The sequence below is a fragment of the Falco rusticolus genome, chromosome 3 (genome assembly GCF_015220075.1).
Source record: "Falco rusticolus isolate bFalRus1 chromosome 3, bFalRus1.pri, whole genome shotgun sequence".
NCBI lineage: Eukaryota > Metazoa > Chordata > Aves > Falconiformes > Falconidae > Falco > Falco rusticolus.
Genome location: NC_051189.1, coordinates 57532472 through 57547094, shown reverse-complemented (window position 1 = coordinate 57547094; position 14623 = coordinate 57532472). Strand labels below are relative to the sequence as shown.

The 14623-nt window shown below is 38.0% G+C and overlaps 1 protein-coding gene across 6 annotated transcripts in view; it reads right to left on the bottom strand.

The window, feature by feature from the left end:
* The window catches only part of SMCHD1 (structural maintenance of chromosomes flexible hinge domain containing 1), a 90941-nt gene that overhangs the window by 64794 nt on the left and 11524 nt on the right, over window positions 1–14623 (bottom strand). For 5 of the 6 annotated variants that reach the window (XR_005102971.1, XM_037379086.1, XM_037379087.1 and 2 more), the window contains exons 2-7: window positions 14244–14319; window positions 13634–13795; window positions 4465–4547; window positions 4226–4356; window positions 2293–2407; window positions 2048–2167 (exon numbers count right to left, since the gene is read on the bottom strand). Coding sequence is in view for 5 of the 6 variants with exons in the window: in XM_037379086.1 (XP_037234983.1) it covers window positions 2048–2167; window positions 2293–2407; window positions 4226–4356; window positions 4465–4547; window positions 13634–13795; window positions 14244–14319 (687 nt within the window). In the remaining variant the exon portion in view is untranslated. Of the gene's footprint in view, window positions 1–2047; window positions 2168–2292; window positions 2408–4225; window positions 4357–4464; window positions 4548–13633; window positions 13796–14243; window positions 14320–14623 lie in introns of those variants that run through there. The other variant, XM_037379090.1, reaches the window with a different exon arrangement.

Here is a 14623-nt window from a genome sequence, read left to right as displayed (position 1 = left end):
GGTGGTGAAACAGTTAGTCAAGGGTGTTAAGACTTTCTCTCCCCAGGGAAGCAAAGAGCTCTCCTTAACCAACAGGATAAATTTAAGCAGTTGTGGGAATTTTCATCAAAACAGACTGCAACTCTTCAAATACTTTTACTGCCCAAGCATAGCCTCTTTTAAACCTACAGTCTTGCTGATTTCATCCAAGCAAGGGGCTGTTTCTATGCTAGTGATGAGATGGCAAGTAATAAAAGCCAGAGCTGCTCATTCCTCATCTCTATGATTTGACCAATGACCTAGAAGCTACACGTTGATGCTAAACAAGTGCTACAGATGACAAATTACCATGGCACTTGCCTCTACATTCCTAGCATCCACCTAAACTAGTAGTATTTACTTGTGTCAATATTGAACAGTCCAAGGAAGTGAGTGCAGTAAAGACAGGTGCTTATTATCATCCATCAACAGATTTTGATAGACTGGGATGCCATTTCCCTTCAGTGTTTTGGCCTTGTTCTAGAGTGTCTTAGGTTTGATATTTATTGAATCTTGATTTCTTTGCAAAAGTACCTTCCTTTACCAACTGAGTGCCTCCAAGATTCAGTTATTGTTCTCACACTGCAGTAATCCATTACAACTTCTATTTCTGCCATAGTATTCTCTTGCTCACTTATGTGCAATGCAGGCTATTTTTCAAGACATTAAATAAACAAATTAACACATTTAATTTCACATGAATATAACTAACTGGCCTAGCCATTTGAACCATTTGTAAAAATTTCCTAGACCTGAGCTGTCTATCCATTACCTCCACACTTTACTACTTCAGTGCTTCACATCATTTCTTCCCTCTTGGATATTTACAAGTTATTTTCTATCTCTAGTAGAACATCACTTGCATTTTTTTTTAACTGCATCAGCTTAACTTTCATTTTATACTATCAACACAATTTTTCAAGTACTTCATTGCACCACTCTTAAATTCTTTAGTAGCATATCTAAGCATCTCAGCTAGTTCTCTCCAACTAATGTCTGTAAGCTTATTTTCTACTTTTCTATCCCTCACCCCGTTTTTAACATCAAATGGGGGGGGGCAAACCATTTGTGCCCTCTACAAAAAACAGTCTGCTTTTATTTTCAGTTTCTATTTCTGTAACTCCACCTTCTCAACAATATTGCACAGAGATTAAAAACAGAATTTTTACATTCCTAGCAATTCATTCTTTGTCACATGTCACTTGACGCAAGACTTGATAAAACCGACTCAAGACTTGATAGAACTGACCCATGGTAAAAACCTTATTTACCTCCCATTCCTTTCTCACCCATACAAAAGGCAAAGAACACTCAAGATATAACACACAAGATATGGGCCATAATCAAGGTCTGATTACCTCGTCAGGTAATCAGCAGCCATTTATGCTCCCATCTGAACCCTTAGCTGTATCTGTGCCTTTTATATTCTTGCTCAAAAATGTCCAAAACAGTTCTTTTCAGTTTTCCTCCTTAACTTACAGCTTTATCTTGAGCTTTTCTTCTTCTTCATGAAAACCATTAGGACTGTTCATTTTAGTTTTCACTTAAGTAGTCCATTTCTTTACAAAATTAGTGAATAACTGTGAAACAACCGAGTTTTGTTGATTTGGCTGGACTTTTCTCCAATATACAGGTTAGTTCTTCTACATAAGCACAGCTTGCTTCCCTAATTTATTACTTACAGCTTCTAGGAATGGACATTTTATTTCACGTTTCATACATAACAAAACAATTCCTGTTCTTAAAAGGTATTTTGAAATATTTTTTCTTAACCTAGTATAACAAACTATATGGCATTTCTGTCCTTTAGGCTAAACTGAAAAGAGAAAAAAGAAGAATCACATACAAACAAACCTTTATGATATAGTGCCTTCAGGTTTCCCATTACTTCTTTTTACACACCAGGGTGCAAATGATTCAGTAAGATGAAGACATCCCAGTTAAGTATTACAAGTATATTACATAGTGAAATCATGTTAACCTAGGAAGGACTTCCAATTAAAAAAGAGAAAGTATTAAGGCTATTTACCTTTCTGTTTCGAATGTATCCGCTATATATTGCTTCTTTGTTTTTCTCCTTCTTTTCAAAATCCTCTTTAGAAAGGACAAGTTCATGAACATCCTGAGATTCTGCAGGTTTGCTTATCATCTGAGTTTATGAAAGAAATTGTTTAAAATCAAAATAGGATTTTAAATGGACGTAAAATAGTTTAATATTCTGATTAAAACTAGGGTAATAATAATCTGATAATGCAAAGACTGACGTTTACTTACTCTGGCAGACTGTCCAACGAAGAACACCGCTTGTTTGCCTCCAACTCCAAAATATGAGATATCACTGTTTAGACTACGAGGCAGTGGCATAGGCCGTACATATCCTGAATGATCACTGAGAGTAGAAGTGCCTTTACTAAATTTTCTCAAGACAAAAGTAATTTTAAGAACCGAAAGACATTTTTGACCTGAGCAGCTTGTGTTAAATTCTTCCTGCTGTCACTTTATTCAAAAATCCTTCACCTTACACCTACAATTGCAATGTTAAAATATATGTGCCTAAAATTCTTGATGTATTCTTTTTAAAGGAATGACAGAGTAACTCTTTTCCTAAGTTATCTTATAGGACTTTCTGTCCCTTCTAGCAAACCAAATATTACTCAGTCATACAAGTTAAAAATTTTCATCTGAATAACTCGTTTTGCTTATTACTATGTACTAGTTTTACACTGAAGTTCAGATCAAAGAAAGGAAAATATCTGGCAGGGAGAACCCAACAGAAAAAGAAATTATTACTCTCTAAACTTTTCTCCATTGTTAACTGCAACAGGAACATGGTCAACAGGTCTGCGCAAGAGATACTGTGGTAACAGCAATTATACACCATTTTAATGGTAGAAGGTAAAAGGTGAATCCCTCAGTGCTCTCCCTTGGACCATAGCAAGATACTAACTGTGAAGCTGCTGCAAATGAAAATGGCTTACAAAGCAAGCCTGATCTTTCTGACATCACCCTTTCACAGAAATACTTTCAAGTCAGAATGGGAAATAATGCCAACTAACTAATAAACACAGTTTTGGAGAGACTACATATACCATCAATAATTAAATTCCATGTCTTTTAAGTTAGCTTTGATGTATGAACAGTCTTACCTAGTTTAAGTAAATAGTAGGACAAACACGTTTTAAAATCATAGCAGTCCCAAATGAAAACAAAATGTAGATGTTATCCTGGTATAATTTACAGCTATGCTCCCATTGAATGGTATCAACCCATAGTTTATACAGGTAGCTTAAAAATACTATACATTTCTACTGTTCCTAAATTCACCTATAGCAATTTCAAGAAGTAGTGAATTTTTTTGCAAATTACTAGACGACCCAGAATCACTTTTTACACACTTATCTCCAGCTGTTCTACTTGGAGATGCTTCCAATATAAAAAACCATCCTCCTCAGCCATATTATCATTTTCCACTACCCTGTTACTTTTTACACTAGTTTTTTCATAGGATAAATCAGTTATGTTTGAGGCTGTGATCCTCATCTTCATTTACTGTCCTAGGCTTAAGGCATTTAAAAAGTGACTAAAGTTCAAGAACCGTACATAACTGTTTCTCTGGAATTTTCTGCACTATAGAGTTAAGTCTGACTGTGCAGGTAGAAGATTTCTTGGGAACAGACTCAAAACTGTAAAATGAATTCATACAAGTAGCAAAATCTACCATATACCTCCACTTCTTCTTTAAATGCAAAGCATTCATTCTGCCTAGCCTCCTTCAAAAAATACAGGCATCTTCAGGTATAGTTATGCACTACATTGTACATGATCAAGATACAAAAACCCACCCAAACCCAGCCCTAAACCAAAACCCTGTATCCATTATAAAACATTCTAAATGTTACAATCCATTATAAAAAAACCTCTGCAGAATATAATGTCCCTAACAATATGTAGGCAAGTGAAAGACAGCTTAGAAAAGGCCACAGGAGTAATAAAAAATGTTCTCAGAGTATCATAACATTAGAAAAGCAGTTTTGTGTTATGAAGCTTCTCTTATTTCCTACCTAAAGAAAGTACATGTCTATTTATAGGTAATCATAGAACGACAGGTTTTAGCAAAGTGTTGGAATAGAGATTTGCCTTAAAATGATATTCTGTGAGCCTTTGCATAGTTTGCTAATCATTGTAAAAATGATGAAAACTTTCTAACCTCTCGAAGTCACCTTGTCTTGTAAACTTTGACAATCTATATACAGCCCAGTTGTTAAGCTGTTTAGAAGTCATTCCTCTTCCATTATCAATCACAGCAACAGCTGGTTTTCCTTGGGAGTCATCAAATAACTGTTTGGGGGGAAAAAAACAACAAACAAAAAACCAAAAAGCAAGGAGCACCAGGAAAAAAAAAAATACTGCAAACTATGCCTGAAAAAAAGTAAAATTCCATCTTACCAATTTTATCTGTATGCTCCGAACACCAGTATTTTGGGACGTGGCTGACAGAGAATTGTCAACCAACTCAGCAAGGGCAAATGCTAAAGAAATTGAAGAAAAATAACTCTATTAACATCTTGTTCTCAAAAGACAGCACTCAAAAACCAGACACACACTCACAGTAGCTTCTTCTGAGCAACCAGGATAATACATTCCCTAAACACAGATAAGAACTAAGCACCATCATACCCATCAAAATTATACAACATCTTGATTTAAAAAAAAAATATATAATTTGCATATATACTTTATAAATTGTTTCATCACTTAATCTCCTATTTCTGTTGATGGCAATAACACAGTTACTGGATGGAACAGTGATGAACTAACAACAGGCTCCTTACCACAAAACAGACTTGTTCTTTTCCATGATTAGGAATAAATTTGTATAATTCATATGAAAGTCCAAAGTGTGTCAGAAACTGACTTTGACTTCTTAAAATACTATGGGGAGAATTAACTCACTGGAAAAAACTGAATGAAAATATTGCGCAACACTCCATTCCAAAATAATGGTTATTTATTTACAAACCCCCCACAAAATTCTAAAAATGGTTGAAGAATTTAGTGAATGGTAAATACAACCAAAATTCTGTCAGATATGTGGCATTACACAGCAGAAATAGTCAGCCAAACTACTTGCAAACTTTGCTGTTTCTAAACATTAACACTTGGAGCCCTTATGTAACTAAAGGTAGAACCACCAAACTTCAGTGAAAAAATGCATTTAATTTTGGACAATAGCATCAAACTGGAAAAAAAAATACAGCATGTTTGGATTAATTCACCATGATTGATCAGCCGTAGTCAAGAATGTTTCCATGCAGTCTCTCTGATAAGGAAGTTGTATTCCCTACAATGTGCAAAGTTCTTCAGAATGTTACAGTGCAAGTTACTCTGGCCATACACTTCAGACATGCAAAAGAAAACCCTTGGGTATTAATATTATACAGCAACACTGAAGCATTCGCCACTTCCCTCAAGTTGTTTTTGAAATGTAAGTACAGTTCTCAGTTTCTTTGCAAATTTCTTCACTGCTAACAACAGGAGTTGAGCATCAGTTATGTAATCCATACCTACTATTTATTCCACATCAAAGAACAATGGCCCTTCATCAACACGTGAAACTGGTTAAGCATGCCCTTAGATGATGTAAATAAAGAGCATCAGCTGCAGTACACTTACACTCAAAATTGTTATTTGTTCTTACAGTCAATTCTAGTACATAATAAACAAAAGTAAACCGTTTGATGTAGCCGTTTTGCGCATTTGAATTATTGGTGTGTTGCAGAATCTCATAAATTACTTCACTAGGGTCTCAAGGAGAGCATTAGTAACACATTCGGGAAAAAAATATAGCAGCAATGTCATTACAGAAATGGATGTAAACATTATTCTGTTTGTAGTCTTGAGGATTGTAGTCTCTTTAGGATTGAAGAGTTATGACCACAAATAGTACTAGAACTTTTGGACCATTTTAAAGGCTTTTGTGGTAGCAGTATGAACACATGTAGTACACTCAGAGCAGGAACCCTCCTTTTCTCTGTGTCACCTATTGCAGAGTACAGACAAGATCAAGAATTGACCTAAATGCTTATGAAAGATTTCTCACAAACACCTGAAGCTTGTTCACTCTCTTTTAGAGAGAATGATCATTGAAAACACTATAGCAAGCTGCTTTAGCAACAACATGACACAGTAAAATGTAGGAAGAAGTGTATTTTTCCCTTAGTAGTAGTAAGTAGCTCTACTACTAAAAAAAAATATCAATGGACTTCAAAAAGACAAGATCCCATATTTAAATCACTTATCTGACTCATCATTAAATATGCTTTAGGCTTTTGGGCAACAGTATGCAGAGAGAAAACAGCAAATCTATGTCAATGATACTGCCAGATTGACCCAAACAAATGTTTAAAGTGTTTTTAAACTACAGCAAGTTATAAAGAAACTTTGATAACTAGGCCCACTGATATTGACAGGCATGATCAAAGTCTTTTCCTCTCCTGTGGGTATACTTTCTTCCTGTTTCAATACTTCTGGAACACAAATAAATCTGTCAAAGATGCTGCTATCCTGTACATTCAAACCATATCGTAAAACACAGTATTTTTAAGTGTGGATGGCAGATTTGACCCTGAAACAAAATCTCTTGTGTTATTCAGAGGTCATCACTGAAGTTATGTAAAAGGAAATGATAATAATTTGAGGCAACAGAAGTGAAAAATGTCTTTTACGAAGAAAAGGAGGGGGAAAAAAAAGAAATTATGTGAGTGATGTAAGAATTATCTACTGTAGAAAAGAAAAAAGGGAAAAATGTAAATTTCTATAGTGAAAAACAAGAAAGAATTTGTAAAACTGGGGAGGTTAGTTAAATCCTTACAAACAGTTAATAAAATACAGCCTTGGGAGAAGGAACAGCACTATAAATAGGTCAAGGTGGGGCACAACAAGATAAGCTCAAGGAGAACCAAAACTGTTAACAAAACCAAACAGAAAATTACTTGAACTATGTATGAACTATCCTAATCAGCATACTAAAGATCCACCCCCGAGAAAAAAAGAGCCCCCACTAACAAAGTCCCCTCCCCACAGGACATGCACAGTGAAAAAAAAAAAAAAGAACACTGTACCTTTAAATGGAGACAAGGCTTGGAAGAACCAATGAGAATTAGTGTGACTAAACATAATTGTAAACAGTTTTTCAAAGTGTATAATAACTTTTACTGTGTGTTAAGAGGTGTGCTAGCTTTGCGGATTTAATACCTAGCACCCATATCTGCGCAGACATGCAACGAACAAATATCAAGACCATGTGTGGATTGGCTCTTGTACACTGGATGAAGAACCCAGAGTTGAGATAACATGAGGAACTAAAGGAAAAATTAGTATCTGCATGCATTATCCTTTTTCATCTCATATTATTATTCTGAAGCCTGTTGAGAGAAGGAAAAACAGGTTTTCCTACCAAGGGAATGCTCAGCATTTCATGGGAGATAAGTGGTAGCAACAAATTATGTGAACACTTATAAGAAGTGCATTATTAAATTACTTCATATTCATAAAAGTCTTATGAGATGTAACAGTTAATTCTGTTTGTCAAACTGTTTGATTGCAGTACTGTTTACTACCATGAAAAAGTGAGAGTCAAGATTGTGAGGCAAATACTGGGGAATTTCTGCAATGTAGAAGAGTTACAGTCCTCAGTGTATAGTAATTTTATTTCTTGATTTAGTAATTTAAATTTTGCTTTAAAAAAACCAAATACCAAAACAGCAACACCGAAGCCAAAACTCTTTAAATGTGTAAAATATTTATAAACCAAAAACATTTGTTTTCTTGGCATACGAAACCATAAAAACAGAAGGAACTTCTTCAAATTCTACTGTTGACCTTAATGACCATATATTAACTTGCATTTAACTCTCAAACCTGTTTGTTTAAATGCTACCATAAGTAAAGCTAAATGGATAATACTTGACTCTGACTCTAAAAATACTCTTTTTATTCAAAGATGAGACTTTTTTTTTTTTTTTTAAATAGAAGAATAGGGATTGGGTGCTTTGATAAAGTTATAGAAAAACAAATACAAGAAACACCTGACTACATATACCTCAAAGTTTAACAGTTTTAATACAAAGTGGTTATGGAAACTATAACTATGATAGAGGGCTAGATTTCTTCAGTTTTCTACCCTTCATTTCTCCATTCTTGCAGTATAGGCCCTTGCTCCCTGTATTTCAAGCTCTCATCATCTTCTTTGTTCCACTAGTTTTATTGTGCTAGTATTAGCAAAATAGTATTAACTCCTTGTCTAGCAATATTAGATATAAAAGAGAAACATGATGGAAAGTAGCAATATCCCTTGGTTTTGCAGCTAAATATCAAACAGCAGAAGGTTCTGTGTCCACACTGTTGCACTCAACACCTCACATCATCTTGACAACCCACAGAATGAAGTTTTCTTTCTGTTTGTTATTTTTCTGTCTCCATAGATGGGATGCATGTTTTTTGGTATATTTCCTACTTAAACCTTCAGGCTACTACTTACTCTGTGACTGAAAGGACGGAAATGGTTCCAGTTAACATGAATCTGGCAAAGCTAACCATATTTCTACCTGCAACTTTTGAAACATACGCATTTACCTAAAAATGCTACTACCATCACACTTTTCCCTCTATGAGTTAGCATTAATGTCTTGTAAACGAACAATAATCCATAGCATCATAGAACAATCCTGGTTGGAAGGGACCTCAAGAGGTCATCTGGTTCAACCTTTCATGGGAAAGGGAGCCTAGAAGAAATTATCCAGCACCCTGTCCAATTGCATCTTGAAAACCTGCAGTGACGGTTGTTCCATGAATGGTTGTTCTCACTGTATAAAGTTTCTTTCTTCCATTAAGATGAAACCTCTTCCCAGTGCAACTTGTATCCATTACCCCTTGTCTTCTTCATGTGGCTCCTTGTGAAGAAAGGGCCTCTGTTCTCTTTGTAGTTGCCCTTTAAGTACTGAAATACTGTGATGAAGTTTCCCCTGAGCCTTCCCTTTTCCAGGGAGAAAAGACCTAACTCCTTCAGTCTTTCCTCACCAGGCAGATTCTCCAACCCTTTGATCATCTCAGTGCTCTTCCTTTGGACCATTTCCAATCTGTCCCCATCTTTTTTAAACTGTGGGGACCCCAGAACTGGACACAGCACTCCAGGTGTGGCCTGACCAGTGCTAAGTGGGATGATGACATCTCCATCTCTGCTAGTAACACACCTGCAGATGCAGCCCGGGATCTGATTTGCCCTTGTTGCTGCAGCAGTGCTCTTGCTGACTCAACATTCAGCTTGCTGTCCACCAGGACCCCCCAAGCTGGCAAAGCTGCTGCCCAGCCACACAGACCCAAGCTTGTATTGGGCTCTTTGGTTATGTTGTCCCAGGTGCAAGACTTTGCACTTGTCTTTGTTAGAATTCATCAGTTCTTGCTTGCCCACTCTTCCAGCCTGTCCAGATCGCTTTGTAAGATGGTTTTCCCTTCCGATGTGTCCACCTCACCATCTAGTTTAGCATCAGCAGCGACACTGATAAAAGTCACACAAGAGAAGTATTTCATTCTACTATTTTTGTTCTTATTTCTCTTGTAGCCTCCATCATATATGGAAAACCACAGCTTTTTACAACAAATAACTTCAAAGTCCCTTGAACCTGAGATGAGAGTGGAGGAAGAAAAAATACATTTGCCAATAAAAAACAATCTGACAGGTAAAATTAGCAGAAAAGTCAAGCAGCTAGAGATCAGAGTAGCCTAAGATAAGATACTAACCAACTATCCCAGCTTAACCTCAGCATCCACAACATGCACCTCCCAGTAAGCCACAGCACATTTCAATGAAACACAACAGAGGAGCTAGGGGTATGATTTTACAGCATTTCATTTTCAGCAGAAAGAACTACTACTGCCCAGCTTGAAGATCTACCAGTGTGGCACAAATACAATGAGGAGGTATGGTATCTGCCAGCTTCATACGGTTACATTCTCCAAATAAACTGCCCCACTGTTGACAACTCTTTGCTATGAAATCAACAATCTTACGTGCATGAAGAGCAGAGGGAATAAAAAAGCTCTATATATCAAGAAAAGGAAAATGTAGGTTTGACACACACAAACCACCCTGATCCATCCACCAATCCTTATTTATCTACACCTTTGCAGCTTTCTCTTTTTTACTTTACACCCTTTTGGTACTTTGTTCCTCTGTTACAAGTTCTTGCCTTTGGTGAGCGTTTTCAGTAGTTGCCCTGGATGTCTCACAACAGCTGGTTGATCTCCAAAGACTACATCCTCAAAGAATAAAAGGAGTTCGCTCCACTGTGTAGAAACCCAAGTACATGTGGCAGAAGGCCAGAATTAACAAATAAGACTCCTGACCAAGTTCAAATGCTGATGGGAAGTGCACATAAGGCTGAAGAGGGGATGGGGTACCTAGGAGGAATACAGAGATACTGTCAAAAGTGCTGAACAACCAGTCAAGAGTAGTCATTATTCCTCTCTATCCAGTCCTTATGAGACTGCACTCTGAATACTGGGTCCACCATTAGGTTTCTCTGAAAGAGACACTGAAATACTGAAGTGTGTCCAGAGGAGTCCTCCACATCATCAGAGGTCTTGAGCACCCAACATGCAACGAGAGGCTTGCTGAGGGAACTGGGATTGTTCAGACTTTAGAAGAGAAGCCTAAGGGAGACCTTAGTGCTGTCTTATTGCTAGAAGGGTGCAAAGATAAAGCCAGATTCTTTTCAGAGGTGTACAGCGATAGAACAGGAAGCAACGGACAAAAGATGGAACATGGAAAAATTAATTAGACAAAGATGTATTTATTTTATAATCAAATAGTAGAACGGGCTACAGGTTGTGGAATTTCTGCTCCTTCGAGATACTCAAAACTCAACTGGACCTGTCCAGCCACCTGGACTTTGCTTTGAGCAGCAGTTAGATGGCATGACCTCCAGAGATGTCTTTTGACCTAAATTATTCTAGGATGCCATATAATAGTTCCACATGTCCAAGATCAACCAATATTTCCCTGGAAAGTCCTTGGATGGCTACTACAGATAACAGTTACCATACACAGGCCTTCATTTTCAACAACATCAGGTTCAGCCATCAATTCAGTGTCACAAGGAAATGAAGTAGTAATTAGCCTTCCTTTACAAAAGTCTTGAGCTGAGCTAGAGAGGCAGAAGCATCAAGCTCAATTTAAGAAACATACATAGACAAGGAATGCTTAGGCTAGTTTGCACTGCTATACCTCAGTTTTGTTTTTACTTTTTGAACAAAATTAATAACAGCCTTAGTCAAGCAGAACCAAATGTATATGCCTGGAAAAATGAACTCCTGAGATCCATGATTAGCATAGAAAAAGTGAACAAGAGATAACGGACTCCTAGAATGGTTTAGGTCAGAAGGGACCTTCAAAGTTCATGTAGTTCCAACCAACCTGCCATGGGCAGGGGCATCAAGTAGATCATGTTACTCAAAGCCCCATCTAACCTGACCTTGAATGTTTCCATGGATGGGAAATCTACCATCACTGGGCAACCTCTTCCAGTGCCTTACCACCCTCATAGTGAAGATTTTCTTCCTTTTGTCCAATCTAGACCTACCCTCTTTCCGTTTAAAACCATTACCCCATGTCCTCTTAACACAGCCTTTGATAAAAGTTTTCTCTCTACTGTTCTTATAAACGCCCTTTAGGTACTGAAAGGCCACCAAAAGGTTTCTCTGGAGTCTTGTCTTCTCCAGGCTGAACAACCTCAACTCTCTCAGCCTGTCTTCATAGGACAGATGTTCATGCACTCTGATCATTTTCATGGCACTCCTTTGGACTTGCTCTAATGGGTCCATGTCTGTTTTTTGCTGGGGATCCCAGAGCTGGATGCAGCACTCCAGGCGGGGTCTCACGAGAGTAGAAGGGAAGTATCACATCCTTCAACCCGCTGGTCACGCTACTTCCTATGCAGCCCAGGATATTATTTGGTTTCTGGTCTGCAAGTGCCTGTTGCTGACTCACATCCAATTTTTGATTGACCAGAATCCCCAAGTCGGCCTCTGCAGGGCTGCTCTCAAGCCATTCAGTCCCAGTCTGCACTGATACTGGTGATTGCTCTGAGCCAGCTGCATGATCTTGCACTTGGCCCTGTTGAACTTCATGAGGTTCACACTGGCCCACTTCTCAAGCCTGTGAAAGTCCCTCTGGATGGCATCCCTTCCCTCATGTGTATCAACTGCACCACTCTGCTTGGTGTCACCGGCAAACCCTCTGAGGATGCACTCAATCCCACTGTGTCATTGATGAAGATACTAAATAGTACTGGTCTCAGTACAGACCCTTGAGGAACACCACTTGTTAGTGTTCCTCATTTGGACATGGAGCCATTGACTGCAAGTCTCTGGATACACCCATCCAGCCAATTTCTTACCTGTTGAACAGTTCATCCGTCAAACCCGTAACTCTCCAATTTAGCTACAAAGATGTTGTGTGGGACCATACCAAAGGACTTACAGAAGGCCAGACAGATGACATCAGTTGTTCTTCCCTTATCCATGACAGTCACTCCATAGTAGAAGGCCACTGGTTTAGTCAGGCATGCTTTCCTCTTGGTGAAGCCATGCTGGATGTCTCTAAACACCTCCCTGTCCATATGACTTGACATAGCTTCCAGGAGGACCAGTTGCATGACCTTACTGGGTACTGAGTCAAGGCTGAGTCATCCACAGTACCCAGAGTCCTCCTTTTTAAGAATGGGTGTGACGTTACTCTCTTTCCAGCCACTGAAGATTTTGCCTGACTGACATGACTTTCCAAATATCATGGAAAGTGGCTTAGTGGCTACATCTGCCAGCTCCCTCTAGACCCAAGGATGCATCTCATCAGGTCCCAAGGGACTTGTACATTCAGGTTACTCAGACACTCTTGAACCTGATTGTCTTCTACGAAGAGAGGGACTTCATTCCCACAGTCCCTGCCTCTAGATTAAGGGACTTGAGATTAAGTGGGAAGAACAACTGCAGTGAAAACCGAGGAAAAAAAATTTAGTACTCCAGTCTTTCCCATGTCAGTTGTCACTAGGTCCCCCCCTTTCATTTATTGGGGTGGTGGTGTACAATTTATTTTGTCCTCCTTCTCTACCGTACCCATAGAAACCCTTGTTATTATTCTTCTCATCCCTTACCAAATTTAGCTCCAGCTGTGCCTTAGCTTTCCTGATCCCATTCCTACATTCCCAGGCAATATCCCTATATTATTCCCAAGATGTGTGCCCCTGCTTCCACTGCCTATGCATTTCCCTCTTGTGTTTTAGTTTGACCAAGAGTTCCTTTCTCAGCCACGCTAGTCTCCTGCCTTCCCTGCCTGATTTCTTGCACACAGGAATCAATAGTTCTTGTGCTCTAAGAAGAAAAAGTCTTTAAATAGCTGCCAGCTTGCTTCTGCTCCTTTATTCCTCAGGGCTGTTAATTTTTCTTTTCTAGGCAAGACTATGGGTTTTTTCACCAGCTGTAACTAAAAAGTTAAATTGCTCATAATCACATTGCATTCATATAGACATCATTTACACAAGATTATTTGGCAAGTACTTACGCAAAGGATTTTGCCCTTCACTGGCATAGTACTCATACATGCCGCTTTTAACAAGTGTATCATAGTGGGGCAGGAAGTCAATTCGCTCCTTGGTTGCCAAAAGCAGCATTTGGTCAACTGACTGTAGCAGATACAAAGTAACTCCATCTTGAACAAGTTGGCCTGTAGTGAACATGAAATACAAAGTATACTGAAGAGCATTGCACCAGGCAACTCCTGCTCTCAAAGCCAGTTCAGGTTTAGCCTCAAGTAATCTATTTTCCTAGACATGGACCAGTCAGCATCCCAGCAACATTTAATTTAAAATCTTTGCACATTTCCAAGCTTAGTAATGCAAGTTCTCCCAGGTGATATATATTTACATGTATTTTTCCCCTATCATTTACAGAATTTGTGATGGAAGATAAAAAAATAACCTTGTATAACTGTCATCATTACTAATGAGTTGTTGTTAAAAACTTGTTCGTGAAAGTCAAATTTGCACCAATTATTGGAAAACTACTCTAAGATTTGTACTACAAGTTAATTATTGCACATCATAAACAATCATGTGGTCTTTACAATCAATATAAGACATATCTGTATTTATTTTGCCATCTAAGATACTCACTGAAGGTGTGTTCTGTAATCTCCTTCCTGTTTGTTGTGGTGATAACAAAGTTTTCATCAGTAGCTATGCCAAATGCCTACAAAAAATTGGATGCGATTCAGTTACGATAATTAAGTACTCCATAAAGTATTCATATATATATATATATAAAACCCCTGTCTTTCTAGACATTTTGCCACAAACTACTGAGATTTAACCAAGTATTTTTCTTGTATTAACTCAGAACACAGTTAATTCTAGAACTTCACTTTACTTGCTTTCTCAACTCAGCCAAAACTGCCTGTATGAGAGCAGTTTGGTTTTTTACCTGCTTAAAATATATCCTAGAGAGAAATATCAATTTTAAGGAGGAGGAACCGTCTTATGGGTAATCACCCTGA